This window comes from Triturus cristatus, chromosome 7 (assembly GCF_964204655.1).
Source record: "Triturus cristatus chromosome 7, aTriCri1.1, whole genome shotgun sequence".
Classification (NCBI taxonomy): Eukaryota; Metazoa; Chordata; class Amphibia; order Caudata; family Salamandridae; genus Triturus; species Triturus cristatus.
In genome coordinates, this window is record NC_140590.1 from 425,816,159 (window position 1) to 425,840,820 (window position 24,662).

General features: G+C 44.6%; 1 protein-coding gene across 1 annotated transcript in view; it reads right to left on the reverse strand.

Moving 5' to 3' along the window:
• The window catches only part of ABCC3 (ATP binding cassette subfamily C member 3), a 693,015-nt gene that overhangs the window by 419,848 nt on the left and 248,505 nt on the right, over nucleotides 1–24,662 (reverse strand). The window contains exons 4-5 of the mRNA XM_085616719.1: nucleotides 1,003–1,140; nucleotides 126–251 (exon numbers count right to left, since the gene is read on the reverse strand). Coding sequence (XP_085472845.1) covers nucleotides 126–251; nucleotides 1,003–1,140 — 264 coding nt within the window. The remainder of the gene's footprint in view (nucleotides 1–125; nucleotides 252–1,002; nucleotides 1,141–24,662) is intronic.

Consider the following 24,662-nt stretch of genomic DNA (forward strand, 5'->3'; position numbering starts at 1 on the left):
GAACTAGCTACTAGACCACATCTGCTCCCCTCTAATTAAAAAAAAGAGACCCACAAAATCTACACATAACATGCATGTTAACAAATTAAAAAGTGAACTAAATAACAGCATATATGCATACTTACAGCATCAGACGTGGCAGGAGAGAAAAACGGAGGGCGCTCTTTAAAGCAGGAGAGGATCAGCTGAGCCACAAGAAGTGAAAAATAGATGTAAAACGTTGTAAATCGAAACATATCCTTAACATGGCCCTAGTGTGAAAAAATGTATTCGTAAGTAAGTACCAGCAATGCGAAACTATTCTATATACCACCATTAAAAATAATATAGAAATACACAAAACAATATAAAAGGGAGTTAATTGGTTTTCCATATGCCGCCAAATCCAAATGGATAGGGCCCCCTTCCGAGGAGAAAATGGGCATCAGAGTGAAACTATATATGCTGATTAGAGTTGCTTGTTCACAATCCTCTAATCTAATCCTCCTATAATTCCTTGTATTTTCGTTGTATAGCTAAGTGCCAAAAATTCTAAATTGCCTCATTTACAACAACCATCAGATGTAAAGTACATCCGAGAAAAGAGAAATACAATTTAATTCCACAAAAAGCACAGAACATTTCCTCTCTGTTACACAAGTTAATGAGAAAATGCGTAGTTGGTAGTGCTTAATTTGAGCTGGTGGTTTCCAGTGCAGCCCTCCAGGACCCATTTTTGAGGACCCGCTTTATTTTTTCCTCACCAGAAATTGACCAAGAGCAAGTGAAGGGAAAACAAACACAGGGCAAGAAGGAGAAAGAGAAAGACGGAAAAGCCATCACAAAGATAGAGATAAAAGGGGCATGAAGTGTCTGATAGTGGAAAAAAAAGGCATGCCGTAGATTCAAGACAACACAGCCTCAACATTTGGCACATTGAAGTTTAACAAATAATTTTACAAATTAAGTACAGGTAATTGGCATGTTCTTGTATTTTTCCTCCTTCATCAGATAGGTGCTTACCTCGGCTGAAGAGACAATGATCTTGGACCGGAAAGGTACTATTGCACAAAGTGTTGCTAAAAACCAAAAAATGAAGAGGACACCGGATGACTGTACTCCTCGCAATCTTTCATGCTGAATTAGTAACGTTGCCACAATCTGTAAAAAAGAAACAGATTCTTTATGTGTCAGACTAATATGTAAAAAGAGAGTTTCAAGGATAAAGACAATTCGTTATTTGTCAGGATGAATGTTTTTCACATTGCGAAATATTACCAATCAAACATACTTTGTTATGGATGATACAAAAAGATATATGAGGCCTATTCACAAACTGCATTTTGTAGTACGTTTTAGTACACCAATAGTACTACAAACGTGCTGCAAAATGCTATTCACAAACCTGTGTGGAGTTTCTGCCTCCGCCTCGTCTATCATTTTCTGTGTGAAGATCCCCACCAGGAATGTGCAGTCTCCACATATGTAGGTGTATGTTTTAGTAGTAAATGTTGGCGGGACAGAGGCGAGTGGATGGAAAATGAGGAATACTTTTGACTAAAGGGGGGGGGGAGTAGGCAAGATTAAAGGAGAATTTAGAAAGGATCAGGGAGGGGTTTAAGGAACGGACACATTGCTATTCACAAACTGCACTACTAAAATTACAACAGTCAAAAAGGGACCCAAAGCAGTATTAAATTGCTCCAGCTCAGAGATAAAGGGCCTTATTATGACTTAGGCGGTGTCAGAGGGTAGCTGCCGCGCTGGTGCCCGCTCCCACACCGCCAAAGCCAAAATGAAACGCCTACCATATTACGACTTTTTAAGTCGCTGGTGGGTAGTTCTTTGGCGCGCCCATGACGGTGCCTTTAAAATAAGCACTGCAATGGGAACGTCAAAGCATGTTCCTGCACGGACCGAAATGCACAATGTTGTGCATTTCATTCCGTGAAGGAACATGAGGGTGCATGCAGACAGGGGGCACATTATGTGCCCCCTTGCATGCACTCAATGGCGCAAAAGCACAAGGGGGCCCTGTAGGCCCCCCCTTTGTTCCCGGACCACTGCACTTTTCATGGCAGTCGCACAGCAATGAAAAGTGCAGGGGTGAGGAAATGCTTAATATGCTTGGCGGTGCCGCAGCCTTCACCACCAGCAGATTAGAAACCTCAGACCGCTGCGCAGTTTAAACGTCACAGCCCTAATGTCCACGGACCATCACCACAGCTTTGGCAGAACTCGTAATAAGGCCCGAAGTAAGTCCAGAACCAAACATGGCCAACCACTGGTACTGCAATGCCCTCCCATAGAAAAAAATAGAGATTTAAATCCACATCAAATAATGTTAAGATAAATCAAATTACAGCTCAATGTTAAAAATATAAAAAGTACACATTTATCATTTACATATATATTTTTATCAATTTTTAATTAGGAAATTGATGTAACCATACATTGTATTAAAATATGATTAAATTATATCACTTTTGTTAAATTCTAACATCACTTTTCATAATGTTTAATACACAAAAACATTTTTTTTATTTTACTTTGTATTTTTTTTATTTAAACTTTAGAAATATAAGATTAATGTACATTGATTAAACATTAAATTAGTAGTACTGTAGCATTTTTTCTTTAATTCTACTTTTAAAATACATATATAAAATTAGTCTATATTCCTATTTTATGCAGAATTTGTTTTTAAAATAAATAACATTTGTACATTGTATTTATATTTCACCATAGGGAGACTCCACAGTTAGGTTGGAGATCGTCACATTGCACATTTAAATTTAAAAAAAAAATCCCACCTAATGAAATTAAATTATATGTTTTATTATGCAATATAAAGTGATTATAAACAATTGAAAATAATTGAATTATATTTAAAAAAAATGTATTTACATTAAAAAAGCTTATTAGAATATGTTATGATTAAATAATAATTATGTATATTAATTATACACATTTTAATATTAAATTATGCATATTTAAATTAACTTTATTTCTGGCATGCTCAAGCACTGAATCAGGATGGCAGCATTCTAAAAGAGCTCCGAGGGCAGGTGCATTTATTTGTTAAAAACATTTGTTCCGCACTGGAATGTTCACCTGAAGAGCATGTGCCAAGGTATCAGTAAATAGTCGGTGTGAGCAAGGTATCTTGTTGGGAGACTGCCAGCCAGAGGAAGCGGAACCCGTGAAGAAGTAGCCTGCCTCCTGGCTGGCTTGTACTGCTCATGCAGCCTCGGGCGACCCGACGCACCACAAAGAAAAACAGGGACCTCTTGGCATGGCTGCTGAATAGTGCGAGGGCCGTGACTCACTCCCTGCTGGCAACTAGTGAGAATGGGACAGGCCTAGTGAGACGGAGTATGTGCAGCGGCTTGAGTGTCAGCTGACTTGCAACACTTGGAGAAATCTCTGAACATTGACTGAGACTCCTGCAGATAAATTTATGACCTGTGAGAGGGAATCTCGAGCTAATTTTAAATCATCACTTCACACTGACAGTCACAAGATCACCCAAAAAAAACCAGCTCCGCTGTAATCAAGCATCACAGCACACACTGGGAGCATTTGGCAACCAGGGGGTGGGAACCCAATGATGAAGCATGTCACCTACCAGGTAGATGAGTGAGGGTTCTTTTAAAATATCCTGTGGGTTCCAAGTCACCGGCACTTTGAAGACAATGCGAAAGTGGTCTTTTGGAACATAGGTTACATAGCTAGGAGACTCATTCTGATGTCATTGAATATAAAGAGAAGATAAGACTGGCCATCAAAAACTGATTAGAGGTGAATAAGTGTTTGGTCACCGCCAGTGCTACATTATGGGAAGCCGTAAAGGTCGTCATCCATGCGTAATGTATCGCTATGGAAAATGGTATCCTCAAGTCTATGAGAGCTAGATTTACGCAACTAGAGAGGGAACTGTGGGACATTGAACAACATTTTGATACCTCTGTAGATGAAGCGGATCTGGGCACTATGAATTCTAAATTAGCGGAATTTAAAGAACAGGCAGAGAGGGAGGTGAAATTGATGAGCAAATATAATCTGGTGCAGCACTACGGGGAGGGTGATAGGTCAGGACATAACTTAGCTACACTTACAAAACCTAGCTGGGAAGCCAAGTACATAACACATATGTACACACAAGCCCAGCCTAGGGGGGCAAACCCGCTAAATTACTTGAGACCTTTGTAAATTTTGATAGGGAGCTGTATACCTCCAAATCATAGGAAGTTATTGTAGATATACACAAATATCTGGATAGGGCTACGCTGGCATGGCTGGGACAAGAAGAGTGCACAATCCTATCCCAACTGATCACTACAGAAGAAATAAAATCTGTGATTAAACAGCAGCTCAAAAATGGGAGCACACTGGCGAGTGATAGACTCCCAGCTGAATTTTATAAGGAATATGTAGAAAAACTGGCTGCTCTTCTTCCAGAGGTTCACGATGAAGCATACAGGGTGGGTAGACTCCCACTGTCCCTTAGAAAGGACATAGGTATAACCCTACTTACGCCGGATATACCCCCAATAAAATGTGAATCATGTCGGCCCCTATCCTGTTAGGCCGAAGTAGCGAAGCTGGTAATTTCTTACATTTCGGCCTGACCTTTTGCACACATTTGTGTGCACGACAATGTTGGATTACTTTCTCTTAAACTACTTTGTTTACCCATCTAGCTTCGCACAACATTATCACAATGCCTCGAACATCATGTACAAGGCCCTTCTACGCACTATGTACAAATGATGCTTCTATCTTCATCCAAGGGGCGACAGGGCTAACTACAATCCATAACATCGCTAATCTATACGCACATCGCAAAGCTGCTTTCTATTAAACATAAAGAGCATCCCATAAGATTAGCAGAGGAGGCAATTCAGCTGACACCGAGGGTCCCTGCATGCTGAGACTTCACCACGCAGCAGTCTGATAACTCTGTGAGGGGTGTCCAGTATGTGCGGGGTCCTTCATTCTCCCCCAACAGGTAATGGGGTTGGATCATCCCTTTGAGAGATTCTTGGCTCTACACCTACACACACTCTAGTTACACTTAGAGTAGAGTTTGCATAGTAGGAGTATGCCTGATTACTGCCTTGTTTATATGCCTGCATATATACACTGTTTTAGCACCGTGGTAGAACTATATCTACTATTTACGCTTTTGGTGCTTGTAATCACTTTCATCTGCTTCTTGCTACTGGTTATCGCAGCACATGTATTCTATATAAGAATAATGTTGTTTCAATAAATATATTGAAAACGTCCCACTGTGTAGTCTCTGTATATTTCTCTGAGCACAAGTAAGCATGAGTGACTGAGCAAAAGGTTCTGATCTGTAGCCACGATCCCTGAGGGGTCACGGTTGTCCTGTTCAGTGGTTGCCAGAAACCATTCGCTCCTTGGTGAGGTTAGGAGGGCTTGTGGCACTGTCAGCTAACTGGTCTTTAGGCCAACATATCCTGTGGGGTGCTGGGAATCTAGGCGCCTCTCCCAAAGTTTATGTTGTCCAACAAATTTGCAGGTCCTACGGATTAGTGGAAACTACTCGACAGTCCCTCGTTAACGTGGACAGTAAAATTCTAACCAAACTACTTGTACATAGAATGCTGCCATTGCTGACACACTTAATCCAACTGTATCAATCTGTTTTTATTCCGTGTAGGTCTACTGCGGACAATTTGAGAACACTATTTTCACTCACTCATCAAATAAATCCAGGCCTGCCTGTTTTGGCTACATTCCTAGATGCCGCAGAGGCATTTGACACAGTTGAACGGCCATCTCTGATGGCAGTATTAGAAAGAATGGGGCTCGGTAAGACTATTTTTCAGTGGGTTACACTTATGTATGCAGAACCACTGGCCAGATTTCTGAGTCTGGGTAACTGGTGCATTGTCGGCTGCCCTCTCAGTGAGTCATGGAATGCGTCAGGGATGTCCTCTCTCACCAATATTGTTTGCCCTCACAATGAACCCCTGCCATGCATACTGAGAGAATTTCATCATGAAAGGGGGTGAGTTTGGGATTCCGTGATACACTACTGTCGATGTTTGTTGATGATGCTCTATAAATGGTAAGACATTCCAGTGTGAATCTGAACCCACTTATACAGGAGACAGTCATTATGGTCATTGGTCTGGCCATCAGATTAATTGGTCAAAATTGGTTATGGTTCCACTTACGACCGCCACAACATAGCCCACATTAGACTTCCCACTGCAGTGGCAGACAGACCCGGTCCAAATCTTGGAATACAATACCACAATGATATTTAGACTCTCTAACCATAAAATTAAAGGAAATGCCTATAGAAAACCAGTGCACTTGTAAACCGGTGGATCAGGCTCCCACTAATGCAAGCTGGTAGGATTGCATTAATGATGATGGTAGCATTGCCAAAGCTGATGTACCGCCTCCAAAAAATTCCCATTTCCACTCAGTAAGGCATTTTCCAAGCATCTTAACACTATCATGATAAAACTGGCATGGCCAGGTATGCAATCTAGAATAATCTGGCGCAGACTTCAACTACCATACTATAAAGGTGGCTTTGAAGTATACTATCTGGTAGTGTAGGCACAATTTATCCATCACTGGATTCACAACAGTAGAAAAATACCACACCTTACTCTCAAGAAGGGATTAATACATCCACTCCCATTGCAAAGATCCTCAGATCTCCAACCTATTAGCGCAACAAGAGAGACCCACACAGTGAAATACACCACATGAGCGATGTCTCGCTTATCATTCATATGTACTGTCACATTGATTCATTCACCCTCATTCCTATCAAACATTAGTACTGATTACAGGTAGAATGTGTATCTACCATAATGGTGCCTCTCCATAAGAAAAAGATCATCGAGCTTGGGGGACCTTTTCTTAGACCATAAATTTAAGACATTCCAGGTATACCTGGCGGAGGCACCCAATACGCTTATGGAAATCACAACCTATGGTGAGATATGTCGCACTGTAGTAAACAACAACGTGGGCGGACCCGTTAGGGGATCCAAATGCAAGGATGACAATGTCATACACAGGAATGGGAAATCAAAACAGTGGGTTTTTTAAAAGAACCCTCAGCCTTTAACCTGGTTGGTTGCATGCTACATCATTGGGTTCCCAGCTGGGCTGCCACATGCAACCCAGCTGTGCTGCGATGCCTGAGTTACAGCGGAGCGGGTTTTGGTTTTGTGCGTGAGAATAGGGTGCTTAAATTGTGGTTTAAAGTGCCTCTAGGATGCTCAATAACTACCTTTACTCTCAAGGTTCTAGGGCACGGTTAAAAACAGATATTGTGAAGATATAGTTGGACTTCATTATCTCCCTTAAATGGTTGACATGTTTCAGCCTCGACAGGGGTGCTGAGGCTTTCTTCAGGACCAAAGCAAGTGAATTGTGGATATATTACAGCACCCGAGCTAAGGTGTGCTGTGGTGCAGTGATTCTACCGTACTTACAGTTCCCACCACCAGGAATAAGATGAGAGCTACAGGGAATATGCAGCTGATAGTGATTCTGGAGGGAGTGGACTCCTGTAGTCACACATTTGTCAAGGATGTCCGTCCGCCTGTGATACCTACTGTGGTCCTACACAGGATATGTCGCACAAACACATAAGCTATGCCCAACATTCCCAGAGCAGCCAATCTAATATTCGATATTGTTTGTTATATTATCTATGCCCCGCCCTATTGAACTAATCACTATTCTATATAACATTGTTATGGGAAGGATAGGGGTGGGGAACACCTGGGCGTTCACCTGCAGAATTATCAGTGTAATGTTATGTTGATCTGTAAAATGCACAAATCACCCAAGAGGGTATCTGGAGATTGGACAAGGTTTGTTGGTGTGTGGTACCAAGGAGCTTATATGTAGATCCGGGTATTCAGCTTCTTGAGGAACTCAATAAGTGAGGAGGAGGCCCTGTGGGTTGAGGGAAGTAATTCCACGTCTTTGATGTGATGCAGGAGAATGAGCGCCCTCCAGTTTTGCTTTTGCGGATGTGAGGCTTGTGTGCAAGTGAGGCCGAGTGTGAGTGTCTGATGGGTTGGGGAAAGTGTCTGGGGCTGTTCAGGTATTCTGGTTCTGTGTTGTGTAGGGCTTTGTATGTGTGTGTGAGAAGTTTGAATTGGTTGCCTTTTTGAATGGTGATACAGTGAAGCTTCCAGTGGTGCGCTGTTATGTGGGTGCTGAGTGGATGTCGAGTATGAGTCTTGTGGCTGCATTCTGGATGGTGTGGAGTCTGTGTAGGATTTGTTAGGAGATTCCGGCATAGAGTGTTGCCGTAGTCCAGCTGGCTAGTGATGAGTGCTTGTGCGAAGGTCAGTCTGGTGCTCGGAGGAAACCATTTGAAGAGCTTTCGCATTATATGTAGCATATGTAAGTAGAAGGAGCACACTGAGTTGACTTGAGCCATCATGTTGAGCTTTTCGTCTAGGATGATCCCTATATTTTTTGCATGCTCTGAGGGCTACCATGTGGATTCGAATGGGGAGGTCTAGTTGCCTAAGACCAGTGCTTCCGTCTTGCCGGAGTCGAGCTTCGGGCAGTTGGTTCGCATCTAGTCTGCTACCATGGTCATGCAGTTGGTAAAGTTAGTTCTGGCGGTGTTTGTCTTGTCCATCAGCGAGAGGGTGAGTTTGCTGCCATCAGTGTAGGAGATGATGGGGATGTCTTGAGATCGAATGATATTGGCAAGTGATGTCATGTATATGTTGAAAAGAAGAGCTGAGGAACAATCCCAGTGGGACACATTATATCAGTTTCTTTGTCTCAGATGTGAAGGGTGGTAGCCTGACCCTTTGGGTTCTTCCCCTGAGAAAGGAACTGATACATTTGAGAGCGGATCTTGTATGCCAATCTTGTAGAATTCTTCTGAAGAGGGTGTTGGGGGAGACAGTGTCGAAAGTCAAAAAGAGGTCGAGCAGGATGAGGGCTGCTTTTTCTCCTCAATTCAGGATGTTTCAAATGTCATTGGTGGCTGCAATGAGTGTTGTTTAGGTGGTATGGTTCTTTCTGAATCTTGATTGTGTGTTGTCTAGAAGATAGTAAAGCTCGAGGGGGGGGGGGTGTTGAGTTCCTTGTTAATTTCCTTCTCAATCACTTTGGCAGGATAGGGGAGCAGGGAGACGGGTCGGAAGTTGCTCAGTTGATTCGGGTTGGCTGTGGGCTTCTTAAGGTGGGTGTAGATTTCTGATTTTTTTTGATCATCCGAAAAGTGGCAGACATGATGCTGGTGTTGATGATGTGAGTCAGGTTGGTGCTGATTGGTGATGTTCTTAGGTTGTAGATGTTGTGAGGGAATGTGTCCACTGGGGCACCTGAGAGGATGAATTGCAGTAATAATGTTGACAGTAGCTGAGGGCGAGGTAAAATCCTTGACGATCGAGAAGATCTCCTTGCAGCTGTTGGAGCTTTCTTCAATGAGATTCACTAGTGCTTTGTTCTTGGTGTCCCTAATTTGCTGGTGATACTGTCTGAGTGCAGCCTTTAAGGTAGTTAAGTCGGTGGTGTTGTGGCTGGCTTTCCATTTCCTTTGTAGCTGTTTGCAGTGTCATTTGGTGTCTCGAAGGTCCTCAGTGTACCAGCGGGCCTGCTAGTTTGATCTACTATGCTTGCTGGGTTTGATGTGCGAACGAATCCTCGCAGTTCTTGGTCCAGTTGTTGAAGTTGTTGATGTCCTTGTTGAGGCTGACTGTGAGGCTAGGCCGATCAGTGCTGAAAGCGCTGAGCTGGTCTGCTCTGTGGATTTGCTCCAGCTGCAGCTTGGAGTGCTGAACTTAATAGGGGTGTTGACTTGAAAGTTATTGATTTGGAAATGGGTGATGGAGTGGTTGGTCTATGTGAGCTGTGTGGCTGAATTGTATTTAATGCTGTCACTTGTGGTGAAGATGGGGTCCAGTGTGTGGCCTGCGGTGAGTGATGATTCTGTGACAAGCTGGATGAGTCAGAGGTTGCTCAAGCTTTCGAGAAGTACTGTAGAACAGGGGTCGTTTCAGTCTTCCAGGTGAAACTTAAAGTCACCTCGGAGATTGTAGGCTCTGGAGTCGATGGTGGGCAGAGCCATAAAGTCGTAATGAGGCTGGTAAAGGTGGCTCGGGGTCCAGGTGGTCCATAGGTGAGGGTTCCATTCAGGGTGAATTTTTCAGATATTTGCAGCTTGAAGTGCAGGTGTTCTATAAATAGGGTTGCGTCCTCTGTATATGTTGTGCATTTGATGGATTCTTTGTAGATGATAGTGAGTCCTCCTCCTGGCTTGCGAAGGCGGTCCTGTTGAGCGCTCTTGTAGCCCGCTGGGATTGCTGTAGCGATGTCGGGAGGTGATGAGGGGTTGAGCCAGGTCTCTGTGATAAAGAGGATATTGGGTGCTTTGCTGCTCAGAAGGTCGCATTTTTCAGTTGTGTGTTTGCTGAGTGATCGTGTGTCGAGAAGCATGCATGTGAGTGGGAGTTGGCGTGCGGGGTTGCTATGGAGTGTAAGCATTGTTGTGTTCATGGTGTTCATGTGGTGTATGTTGTGGGTGGGGCTGTTGAGAGCGTTATAAGTATTTTGTGGGGTTGGGTGTTGGTGGGTCGCTGCTGGAGATCCAGCAGTGGGTACAGGTGAAAGTTCCTACTGTGGTGCATGATGCAGCAAAGCAGCCGTTGGGGGAATGGCGTTTGGAGTCTAGCTATCTAAGGAGTGCTACAGAGTATCACTGGGCGGTGATGAGTTTAGGGTTCCTGGCGCTGAGAGGAAGGTCGCAGACGGGCTTGTCTTTGGTGCGCCTTCAGCATGCCAGTGGTGCTCCAGCTGTGCTCGTCCACTGTGCACTGATACAGCTGTCATTAAATAGATCCTGGGAGGGGGAGGAGTTGAGGGTGCATGATGTCATTTCCTGTGCTGATGGGTGATGGAAAATAAAGTCCTCTTGCTTGACTTCTTCTTTAAAAGACGGGTTTGACTGGAAACCTAGTAATGTTACTTCCTGTCCAGATGGATGATGGGAAATTCAGTGATATCACCTCCTGTGCAGGTAGATGATGGAACATCCATTGATATCACTTCCTGTGCTGATGGGTGATGGGAACTTTGCTGATGCGATGTGGATGTACTGCTGTCAGCAGACCAAGGAGGTCTCACCAAACAGAAGGTACAGACTAATCTATTATAGGTTTCTGCATAGACTATACTTGACACGAAGACCATGCTTCAATATGGTCTCCGAAACAACACCAATTGGAAGTGACGTGGATTCCAGGAGACGGACTTCGTGCATCTGGCCTGGCACTCTCCAGTTGTGAATGAGGACTGGAAACAGGTAACTGCTGCCATGAGAGACATGACAGACCATGAGTTTCCACGAATACCACCTGCGAGGCACTACTTGGATATGTAAAAAATATTAGGAAGGGTTACCGCAAACTGATAGGTATTGCAATGCTGCTTTGCAAACCTAGATTGCCTGTGGTATGGCGGGATGCCATGCCCCTCATTTTCAGGACTGGCTTAAGGACATGACCCTTTGCAAAGAATGGTCAGAAACCTATGCCACTTCTCTCCCAAGTGCAACACGACCTAGAGACTTTGGGTGGCTCTGAGATCCTATCTGTCTATTTAAGCCAACACATGATGCCAAGTACCTGAGAAACCATCAACACATTGCCATTAAGAGGTGTGAGTTTAATTCACACGTAACACTGTTCAAGCCAAATATGTCTGCTATAACGGATCAGGTTTTAACAATATATGAGAACTATGCTCGGTTAACAAAATACAAAAGATTCTGGGTGTATGTATCCCGAAAATGCTCATGTTCTGTCTGTCTGAACAGCTGAATAAAGCTTAATAAATAATGTTATTTCCTATGAGGTTTAGATTTAAGTCCCTGTATTCAATATTATTTTGTATGGGAGGGTGCTGCAGTGCCAGTGCAGGCCATGTGTGGTTGTGAACTTACTACTGTTTTGTTTCAGTAATAACTTACACTCGTAGGTTTGCCTCCACTCTCTTATACAAGAAGTAGAGATCTGTAAGTCTACACTTTTGACTAACATTAAGTTCAAGTTTTGAGACTAGCCAAACTGCGTAAAGTTACTCAAACGTCTAAGAGTGAATTACTTAAAAGTGTAATTTACCTTTGAAAATAGCCCTATATATATTTTACAAATAAGCTCGTTGTAAACAATGTATATTAAGATTAAGATCTATGTATAAAACTCTTCAAATGGGAATTGGTATTCTCCTAGCAGGTCTGGAAATACAGAAAGGCTGACATGACACTATTGTAGATGCATGTACATTTCAACAAGGCTACCAGCGGCCTATCTCCGAGCATCAGTGCGGATGATCCACTTCCTTTTGCTACTGAGTAAACTATTTCTAGGTTCCCACACCGCAGCTCAGGAAAAAAGATCACAAGACTAGTAATGCATGAAATTATAGAGCATTTGCCTGCTCAGCATGTAACCTGCCTGCTTTGTCAGTCAGCTGATACTGGTGCCTCTTTAACTGGCCCCTGGACAAGGAAAAATATGCAGCTTCTCAATAATCTTAAACTCAGACTTTGTGCAAAATCCCTATAACACAGGAGCTGAGGCGGGTTGAGGATAGTGATTATGACTGTAGCAAGGTATATGACAGTGCCATGTTTCGGTACCAATGTGATATTCAAAATGACAATAAAAAGGTTTTTTTAAAATCCTATACATTCCACTGATAAAATAAGATACATTTCTTTCAGATGTGAAATAAGTCCTTTCTCTAGCTGCCTAGCACTGCACAAGTGCCTATTCTGCCCCCGACAGTGATCCCGTTTTGCTTTAAAGATAAATGTGACTTATTTGGGGCAAATATTTTGTCCTCTCCCACCTTGCCATCGCAGATCCTTTTAAAAAGGCAGTTTAAGAATTCAATGGAAAGTGTTTACTCTTGTTTTGAGTTTTACCCCTTTATTCTTTGTTTAATTATTAGAAAATATATGTCTACAGCTCCATCATTTCTTTCAATAAAAGCATTCAAAGCTGGACTGTTAAATGTATTTTCAATTGTGTATATTAAGAAGTGTTAGGAGAAAGGCTGTGCAACTTAAGGTCTATTTGTCGATCGGTTAGTGGAGCAATCCACACTTCTCTTATGACTGACTCTTTCCTTTTCTCTTACACTGCTGTGCTCAAATTCGGTATTACATTTCTCCTCTGTCTCATGATAACAGTGCTCAATTAATCAAAAATATGATATAAGTGCAGGCCTGTGTCAGGAGGCCACTGCAGCTTACACCACTAATTGCCCCTGCAAGAGCTGAAAATGACAGTACCGGCACAACTATAAACCATCACACTCCTACATATTCGACAGTTCAGATCATTCCAGACCCCCAGAGCTTTAGAAGTGGCTTTGGCGGCAGGTATTAGTCATTTCAATGTGTATCGAATTAATAAACAACTTTTGTTCTCATTTCTAAATTAGAAAAACACCACCACTAAGTGGCAGACAGTCATATGTGCAGCTATTGCCAATCAAGTGCCGGTGCCTAGCACCAGAAACCACGGTTTTCAAATTAAGCACTGCTTGCTACCTTCACATATATGATAAAAATGTTGAACAATGGTATGTTCTCGATCTTTCTCTCCTGACTTTCAGTTTCTTAATTGACTCCTCAAAATTGCACATAAGTAGATGTCACACTATGTGTGGATGCAATGACTGGGCTCTGCAGTCTCTCCCCGCCTCTGCAAGGATCATGCCTGCTGTATTAGATACAACTTCAAATGATCCTGTCTATTGAATGTTCCAAAAGCTCTCTTACCCCTCAGACTATAATTGACCCCATTAGTTTCACAAAGCCAGATTGGTTGATGCTGTAGTGTCATAGCCCTGATCATATTTCAATTATATGCAGCCCCTCAAATTTTCCCACCTGGTAGTGGTTTTGCCTCGTGTCTGCTGCCTGCAGATGAACTATTGAATGTAGATCTGCTATTGGATATCCACTGATACCTATTTTAGGATATCAGGGATGCTCTGGGTATGAATCCATGTAAGGGTCATCTAAACCTTGAAAAATGACTATGGATCTAAACTTGTTTTTCAGATTTTATTTTTAGTCAACAAAGAGGAAGACTGATTTGATGTGCTGGATGTCTCCCCCATTTTTGATCTCTTATGTTAGTGCTCTGTGTAGTTAGAGCTTCTCGAAATAGACACTGGGCACATATGTCTTACATTCATTACATCACTTACATGTTTGTACATTAATATTTAAAATAATGGATTGTTGGTTTTGTGTCCTTCCACCATATTCTGTTCTGCGCTATGCTGAGGGGCATGAACGCAATGCAGTGTATTTACAGCATGTCATACCTTGATAAATATACTATATTTGTTGGACCTATTATTAAATTCTTAGTCTTTGGGGTTAATATAGATACATTTATCTGACCCATGCCCTGATTGTCAGCAGCTCCTAATGTTAGTAGAGACCCACAATGTATCCATCTGGCTCAACAGATTTCAATTCATCCACCTGACGCTCCAGAGCTCATATTCAATTTGGTTATTTCCATTTGTTAGTGGATGCCAGTAATATCCACGTTGCTGTTCAAAGTTCATGTTGTAAAGTTAATCCCATGTGATTGAGGATATCCAAGATATCCACCTAGTTATTCCCATAGGTTTACTCTTGTTCAGAATTCCTAAGCACTGAGCCCTCAAGTTCGCTACAAGAAAATGCCTCTTTCTGCATGATTAACCCCATTTGTCTTTGGACTGGTGCTGCTGGTTCTCTGACTCTTTGCACTGGAAAAATTTTAAACTGAGCCTGTGCTCTGACCCCCTACAACACGTTGAAATTAGCTCCAATCATTATTGAAGTATTTATTTTTATTATTTTTTTTTATTATTATCTTTATTTCGACTACACAAAGTCACAAAAGAAAAACATACAATTTAAAACAAAGCATTAACAAATTTCCAATGTACAAAAAATACATCTTTAAAACAATATTAACCAAGAGATCAAAATTATCAGTGTTGCCTGAAGAGAATATCAACTAAGAAACTCATCCAACGTTTGAATAATCATGTACAACGGGGATGATCTCATTATACCATTAAACTTCTTCTGATATTCCACATTGCAGCTAGGAATTTACTAACAGCAAAAACAGTTAGTGGAGATAAATCAGATTTTAGTATTCGATATGCATCCAGATGTTTCCTAAAACCCCATTTTTTACATAGGGGGACAATCCACTTTTTCCTGGGCGTCATATACGAAGGACAGAAAAACATAACATGAATATCGTTTTCTGGCTTCTCAATACAGGCAGGACAATTTATAGTAGTTGGTGGGTGCCATCTACTCGTAAGAGCTTTAATTGGAAGGGAATTGTGTCTCCATTGGAGAAATAATTTCCTGAGACCAATAGGATTGATATCATTCAACACTGTCTCCAACTTATAATAATCTTTCATTAATAAAAATGAACTTGTCATTGAGCCCAGTTTATCAGTCACTAACCATGCAGACAGATTGCTATCATAATACATACTGACCAGGTGTTTACGGGATATAGTTCTGCAAGCCTCTTCTGGATTTGTCCACAGAAGAGAACACCCCAACCTATCAAACTCATCCTTTATATATTTTAACCATGGGAGTTTTTGAATAATTGGATATTTTAATAGTTCCAAAAATTCTTGCCTATAAATAGTAAGTTCAGGTGTTACCCATAAACGCCTCCAAAAAGTTAGGGGCTTTAGACCTAGTTCCTCCTTTATAGATCTAATTCCCATGTCAAGCCTGAGAGGAAGAAGGGGAGAACTAATAGGAAGAGATAGTAAATTCCTAAGGAATTTATTTTCCGTAGCAACGATTGCAGGGGCACAATTGTGTCCCCACAACTCGGCGCCATAAATTACTGCCCCTCTAACCTGCATTTTATAAATCTCAAGTGGCGGACCAATAGGTTTTATATGAGATTTATTCCAAAGTTTAATGATCCCCCCCGCTTTTTGCATTAACTTTTGTTGAGATTTAATCTGATGTTGGGTCCAAACCAAATTTTCATTCAGGGTCAGTCCCAAATACTCAAACATCTGAACTCTTTCCAAGCTGACACCGTCTATAACCGGATTAGGGTGAAATGTCTTTGGGGGATTGAAAATCATAAACTTTGTTTTAGCCGTGTTTATTTCCAACCCCCGATCATGACAAAAGGAGACAAAGCCATCTAAAACTCGCTGGATACCCATTGGGGACTTAGCAAGTAACAGGGTATCATCAGCGAACATAATCGCTGATATCCCTGTACCAGCGAGCTTTGGTGCGTCTCTATTAGGGACCGCGTTCAAATGGGAGATAAGGAATATGCTACTTACCAGTATGCATCTGTTCTTGGCATGTAGAGCTGCAGAGTTGTACACTTTGCATAGATCGCCATCTGGTGTTGGGCCCGGATGTTTGCAGTTTGTTTTTGTTCTTTGGACAGTCTTTGGAAGTCACGAGTTCGGTGACTCCTCCTTCGGTCCGTACTGCGCATGGGCTTCGGCTCCATCCTCAGATTGTTTTTCGCCAGCAGGGAAATGATGGAGCGTAGTAATAACAGTGAGAAACCCATGTGTGTTGTATCTAAATAAGATAAACTGGAACGGATACAGGTAGCCGGGGAGGCGGGTGGGCGTGTACAACTCTGCAGCTCTACATGCCAAGAACAGATGCATACTGGTAAGTAGCATATTCTGTTCGAGGCATATGAGCTGCAGATTGTACACTTTGCATAGATTATATAGCAGTACCCAACCTTAGCGGCGACCACCGGTATCCGTTGCAGCGGTTTGAAATAGTGTCTTTAGTACAGCCTGGCCCACACTAGCTTGTTGCTTGGAGTGCACGTCTACATAGTAATGTTTTGTGAAGGTGTGCGGTGTTGACCATGTGGCTGCTTTGCAGATGTCATCTAAGAGTATGTTCCCTAGAAAAGCCATAGAAGCCCCTAACTTGCTTGTAGAGTGGGCTTTAGGTGGAACAGATAATGTTCTTTTTGCCTTTTGATAGCAAATTTGTATGCACTTTACAATCCACCTAGCTATCCCTGATTTAGAGATGGGGTTGCCTTTATGCGGTGGAGAGGAGACGAACAATTGTTTAGTGTTCCTGAAAGGTTGCGTTCTTTGTATGTAGTACAGTAAAGCCCTCTTAACATCAAGTGTATGTAGAGCCCTTTCCGCAACAGATTGAGGTTACGAGAAAAAAACAGGTAATTCCACCGATTGATTGAGATGGAAGGGGGAAATGACCTTGGGCAGAAATTTTGGATTCGTACGAAGTATCACTTTGCTGTGATGTATTTGTAAGAAGGGTTCCTGTATAGTGAACGCTTGTATTTCACTAACCCTTCTAAGGGAAGTGATAGCTACTAGAAAAGTTGTTTTCCAGGTGAGGAACTGTAGCTCACATTTATGCAGTGGTTCGAAGGGCGGACCCATTAGCCTTGTAAGAACTACATTTAGATTCCATACAGGAGAAGGTGGTGCTCTGGGTGGAATTATGCGTTTAAGGCCTTCCATAAAGGCTTTGATAGCGGGCACCCTGAACAGTGATAAATGCTGTCTGTTTTGCAGGTAAGCAGCAATCGCTGCTAGGTGTAGGCGTATGGAAGAATATGCCAGGTTACACCTTTGAAGATGGAGCAGATAGCATATAATGCGTTGTATGGATGCATCTAAAGGGTTGATTGTATTGTTACGGCAGTAAACAACAAATCTCTTCCACTTTGCGGCATAGCATGCTCGAGTGGTAGGACGTCTGGCTTCCTTGATAATATTCATGCAGTCAGGGGGAAGCTTAAGGTACCCAAATTCTAAGATTTCAGGAGCCAGATCGCAAGGTTGAGCTGCGCTGGGTCCGGGTGTCTGATTTCTCCATGGTTCTGAGTTAGGAGGCATGGGGACAGGTGCAGTTTTTGATGTGGTACCACTGATAGTTGTAGTAGTGTGGTGTACCACGGCTGTCTGGCCCATGTTGGGGCTACCAGAATGAGCGTGAGGGAGTGCTGTTGCAGTTTCCTGACCACTAATGGAATTAGTGGGAGAGGTGGAAAGGCGTATGCAAATCTGCCTGACCAGTTCATCCATATCGCATTGCCTTTGGACAATGGGTGTGGGTATCTGGCGGCGAAGCTTGGGCATTTTTTGTTTTCATGGGTGGCGAAGAGGTCTATCTGAGGATGCCCCCATTTGTGGAAGAATGGGCGAAGAACTTGTGGATGCAGTTCTCATTCGTGTATTTGTTGCGTTTGTCTGCTGAGCAGATCTGCCATGGTGTTTTGTATGCCTGGGACGTGCTGTGCCAGGAGAAAGATGTTTTGTGGAATTGCCCATCTCCATATGCTCTGGGCTAAGCGGGAGAGTTGGGGAGAGTGTGTCCCCCCCTGTTTTTGAATATAATACATTGCAGTCATATTGTCTGTGCGAATGAGGACTGCTTTGGCTGAAATCTGTTTTTGAAAGGATTTTAGGGCTAGAAAGATCGCCAGGAGCTCCAGATGGTTGATGTGGAGCGATTTTTGCTGTGGCGTCCATAGACCTTGCATTGTGAGGTGTAGAAGGTGCGCTCCCCAGCCGCAGAGCGATGCGTCCGCTGTGAGAATCACCTGAGGAACCGGGTCCAGGAACGGCCGCCCTTTGGAAAGGTTTGTGGTGTTCCACCACTGCAGAGAGTGATGGGTGCGGCCGTCCACCAACACCAGATCCGTCAGCTGTCCCTGGGCCTGGTTCCACTGTCGTGCTAGGCACTCTTGGAGTGGACGCATGTGGAGTCTTGCATGGGGCACTATGAAAATGCAAGATGCCATCATCCCTATGAGCTTCATGAACACTCTTGCTGGGAGAGAGCAATGAATGATTGGCGCAAAGCTTGTATGCTTGCGATCCTGGCTGAATTGGGATAGGCTATACCTTTGGAGGTGTCTATAGTGGCCCCGAGATATTGTTTTGTGTGAGATGGTATGAGGTGGGACTTTTGGTAGTTCACCGTGAAGCCTAGCTGGTGGAGCAGTTGAATGGTGCTGTTTGTATGTTGCACACATTGGTCGGAGGACGCGGCTTTTATCAGCCAGTCGTCTAAGTAAGGGAAGACGTGAATATGTTGACGTCTGAGGTGTGCTGCTACTACAGCTAGGCATTTGGTAAACACCCGTGGTGCGGTGGTGACCCCGAAGGGGAGAACCGTGAATTGGTAATGCTGACCGTCCACCACAAACCTGAGGTACTTCCTGTGAGAAGGGTGTATTGGAATATGAAAGTATGCGTCTTTCAGATCCAAGGTAGTGAGAAAGTCTCCCTGACAGAGGAGTGGGAGGACTTGTTGTAGGGTGACCATGTGGAAATGGTCTGAATGGATGTATGCATTTAGAGGCCGGAGGTCCAAAATGGGCCGCAGGGTCCCGTCTTTTTTCGGTATTAGAAAATACAGAGAGTAGACCCCTAAATTTTGTTGATTGACGGGGACCTGCTCTATAGCGTGTTTTTGGAGGAGGGAGATCACCTCCTGTTTGAGCAGTGTGGAATGTTCCTGTGACATTGGACGGTGCCTTGGTGGGATATTGGGTGGGGTAGATGTTAGCTCGAGACAGTACCCTGACCGAATAATTTGGGTCACCCATTTGTCCGATGTTATGGACTCCCAGGCGTGGATAAAGTGTCGCAGTCTGCCCCCGACCGGAGTGGGATGGTCTGGGGGGAGCGAGGGGAAGTCATTGTGCGGGCGGGGTGGCAGAACGGGTGGTGTTGGTTTTGCCCCTGCCCTTATTGTTGTTGCCCCTGTATCCACCGCTTTGGTAGCCCTTTGAGAAGGTATTTTGAGGAGGGGACTTGTAGGAGGTAGAGGCGCTATCGGTGGAGTAGCCTCTGCCTGTGCTACGAAAGGACGAACGTCGAAAGGAGCGTCTAGGGGTCTGGGATTGTAATGCCCCCATAGACTTTGCCGTGTCCGTGTCCTTTTTCATTTTTTCTAATGCTTCGTCCACCTTTGGCCCAAAGAGGTGTTGTTGGTCAAAGGGGTGATTTAGTATGGATGCCTGGACTTCTGGCTTGAACCCTGAGATCCTGAGCCAGGCATGACGGCGAAGCAGGACACTAGTATTTATGGCTCTAGAAGCAGTGTCCGCTGCATCGAGGGCACATTTAATGGAGGTGTTAGTAATGAGCTTTCCCTCCTGTATTAGGTCATGAGCTTTACGTTTGTGTTTCTCCGGGAGGTGCTGCATAAGAGCCTCAAGCTCATCGTAGTGTGCTCTGTCATAACGCGCAAGCAGCGCCTGTGTATTCGCAATGCGCCAGATGTTTGCGGCTTGTGAGGCAGTGCGTTTACCAGACGCATCTAAGAGTTTTGATTCCTTATCTGGCGGTGGAGCCTCACCTGAGGACTGGGAGTTGGACCGCTTTCGAGCCGTGGACACAACCAAGGAATCTAAAGGAGCAGGGCCTTTAATGTATGTAGGATCTGTGGGTGCTGCTTTGTACTTTTTTTCTATTCTGGGGTTTAAGACCCTGGCCCTGACAGGGTCTTTGAACACCTCTGCAGCATGTTTGGTAACACCCTTAAGCATGGGCAAGATGGCTGTGGACTTATCCTGAATATCAAATGTATCCAGTAAGAAGTCGTCTTCCACTGGTTCGCTATGTAGTTCCACCCCATGATAGTGTGCTGCTCTCTGCACTAAGTGGTGAAACCCTAGTGAGTCCTCTGGGGGAGATGGCCTGGATGGGTAGAGGTCATCTTGAGGCACCTCTGGTATGTCAGGGTTTTGGTAATCCTCCCATGGGTCTGGGGTCCCCGGTGGTGTGGGGTCCATTGGGGAGTCCGCTGGATCATAATCGGGATCCCCGTAATCCGGTTCTGGGGACGGGGTTGGGGAGTGATGACGCAAGGGTGGCGGAGACCTGGGAGGGAGAGGAGGTGGAAGAGGTGGAGGAGGAGGAGGAGGTGGAGGAGGTGGTGGGGAGGGCACTCTGAGAGGAGATGTGGCAGAGTCCTTCCGTTTGGGCGGTGGAGGAGGAGCTGGTGTGTCAAGACGTCTTTTCTTGACAGACAAAGTCAATAGCCCAGTCTTTGGATCCTTTGATAAGGTTTTTTGAGAAGGATCAGGTGTAAAAAGGTCCGTTGGCGCCGAATCGTCCGCTGGCGCCGATGTTTTCGGAGCCGAGTACTTGGGTGGTTTCTCTGCGCCATGCTTTTTTGGAACCTCCGGTTTTTTCGGCGTCGAGGTAGGCTTCGACGCAGGAGCGTCGGTGCCGAGGGATTTATGTTTGTGTTTCGTCGGCACCGAGAGTCCAGGCTTCGGCACCGGTGGCTTCGGAGTCGAGCTGGGCGTCACTTTCTTCGGTGCCGAACGGTGTTTATCGGCACCAGGAGTAGGCTGGCTCGAGCCCGAGCTGCCGTGAGACTTGTGATGCTTCGACACCGGGCCCGAAGGTGGGGTGATAGAAGCTGCATGTTTGGTTTTCCCTAGGCCCGAAGGCAAAGGTGTAACCTGAGTCTCTTTGGATATGGGCGCGGGGGTGGGAAGGGGTAGAGTACTCACGACCCTCTGCGTCGGTGTGATGTCCTCCAGGTCGGAGTCGTCGGCCTCGGAAGCGCTGACGATGTCCTCCTCCTGCTCGGTGTGTTGTTGCCCCGAAGCCCCGGTGTCGTCTCCGAAGATGTCCGGTGGAGCCGCGGTCGATGAGTGCGCCATGGTGCGTCGAGCTCTTCGATCCCGGATGGTCTTTTTTGATCGAAAAAGACTTGCAGGCGGGGCAGTCTCTGGCCTCGTGTTCTGGAGAGAGGCAAAGGTTACACACCTGATGGAGGTCGGTGTGGGGAAATTTAGACCCACATTTTGGGCACTTTTTGAACGGAGTCCTTTCCATCGGCCGGGACCGGAGTCGAGGAGGGCCCGAAGGCCGGTGCCGATGTGTGGAATCGAGAAAAGTGCCTCTACGAGAGATGAAGAAGATGAAGAAACTCGATGAACGAGGATTTTCCGTCGAGGCTGGAACCGTAAAAGTTCGAAGCCGGAGCACGAAGTATCACATCCGAGCCCGATGGCGGAAAAAAACAATCTGAGGATGGAGCCGAAGCCCATGCGCAGTACGGACCGAAGGAGGAGTCACCGAACTCGTGACTTCCAAAGACTGTCCAAAGAACAAAAACAAACTGCAAACATCCGGGCCCAACACCAGATGGCGATCTATGCAAAGTGTACAATCGCAGCTCATATGCCTCGAACCTCCATTTACATAGAGACAGAACAGGGTTGGTGCCAAGACACAACCCTGCCTGACCCCCCTGTTAACGGGGAAGCTGGATGACAGATTTCCTTCTCTCCCACACCTGACCTTAGCAAAGTTGTGACTATGAAGTCGTATTATAATATCCAATAAGGGGGGTGGAATTCCTAACTCCCGTAAGACAACCCATAGCTTCATGCGTGGGACCAAATCAAAGGCCGCACGCAGATCTACAAAGACGGAATAAAGGGAGCCGCCCTCCACCTTAACCGTCTTCCAGAATAGCATATTCAGTCTAAAAATCTGATCAGTAGTCGATACACTCTTTCTAAAACCTGCCTGATAATGGCTCAGGATCTCAAATTCCTCCATCCAATCCAAAAGACGGTCTAAAATCAACCTGGCAAAGAGTTTCTGGGCTACATCTATTAGGCTGATAGGCCTATAATTGGCTGGAAGGAGGGGCGACCCCTTCTTAAAAATAGGGACCACCTCCGCACCCAACCAAGTGTGGGGAACCGGCATGCCCGTAGAAATTGCATTGAATATTATTAAAAGATAGGGCGCCCATACTCTGGGTTCATGTTTATATAAGTCTCCGTGGACCCCATCCAGCCCTGGAGCTTTACCCGCAGGAAGCGCAGATATAGCAGCCTGGACCTCAGCCAGAGTAAAACTAATCAAGTCTATCTCAGGAACATCACTCATCGACAAATCACCCCAAGGAGGCTCCATACAGGGAAAATCCCCCTTGTACAGTAGGCTAAAGTGGTCTTCCCAAACTTCTGGAGCAATGTTCGGGTTGACTGCTGGATCCGGTTCAGCTGATCCAGTAGTCACAATCTGCCAGAAACTCCGCGGGTCCCTGTCCGCTAAAGCAGTTGTAAGGGTAACCCAATTCTCATTTCCCCACTCAAGCTTAGCGTGGTGAATGAGATGTCGGTAAGCTCGTCTCCTTTGCCGAATAACATCTCTACTGGCATTATCTTTGAATGCGTTCATCAATTCTGTCTTTGCCAATCTACACGCCCTGTTATACCAGGGGTGCTTTCTACGTGGCCTTCTCCTGGAGAGAGCTAGAGGGTTTAAAATGTCTGTTAAACTAGAAAATAATGCCTTATTAAATTCGGCAATTTTTCCGTTAGAATCAGACAGGGATTGATGCTCAATAAGAACGGCCATATCTTCCAAAACTGGGCTAACGCTAGCATAAACTTTAGATAAATCATCTGGGTTACTAGCTAATTTGGCCCATTTTACCCTACGTCTATTATTGGAAAGAATAAGACTGTTAGTTTTATCCGATTGCAATAAAGATTCATCCTTGCCCAAACCTGGTAATAAAAAATCCAAGATCAGGGGATTATGGTCGCTCTCTCCCCTAGGGAGCACCCTAAAATCCTGGACTCGATTCCATTCCTTACATTGGACAAAGATATAATCAAGTCGGGCCTCTCTACCAGATTTATTAAAGGTAGGCTTGGAAGGGTTGTCGGATTTTGTTCGTCCATTACATGCTCTGATAGAGAGGAGGTAATTTGGACAGCCAGTGGTGCCCAAGATCTTACAATAGGGCCTGCCACAGGTGGGATTTTCCATAGGTCGTCCTTCTCCTGGTTTATAGCATCCAGCAACCCCTCAAGTGGTTCAAAATGAGAGTTAAAATCTCCACCCACCACTAAGAGAGTACCCTCAGGAATTTTAGACAGTACAGTGGATAGCACTTCAATGACCCCTGACTCTGCAGAGAAACTAACCGGTCTTGAATATACGTTGATCAAGGCCAGTTGTAAGCCAGGCCGCCAATTCAGGAGTACACCCTGCACATCATCGGACCCTGTATCCAAAACAGTGGCACTACAGCCCAGATGAGTCACGACCCAGATTGTTAAACCCCCTGAGGGTCGACCCTTTCCTCCCCATCTAGCCGGGACAGAAAATGAAGCGAACCCCACACGATAATAATCTTCCCTGGCCCATGTCTCCTGGAAATAGCATATATCATGAAGGTCTATGAATGAGCCCCATTCAAAACAGTTGAGCTTATTAGAAAGACCAGCTATATTCCAAGAGAGAATTTTTAATAGAGGTCGGCCACTAAGAGTATCAGGGGAATTTCCAGAAAAAACTTTATCAATTAAAATGGGGATTTGTCCAGAGTGACCGGTATCGGGGGAGGAAACCACCAACTTCGGATGTGCACAGTAGAGCTCTCCCTCTTCCCCGCAGGAGGCATTCTCACCTTGCAGTCAATCGACCTCCTCGAGGCGACTAAACCTATTGTAACAGAAATAGTCATGCAAAGTGGGCTGATTGTACATAATGTTGCTGTGCCTTCTGCTTTGGGAAGTGGGTCCCACCCTTATCCAATCTTCAGCATTCCCTGGGTGAGC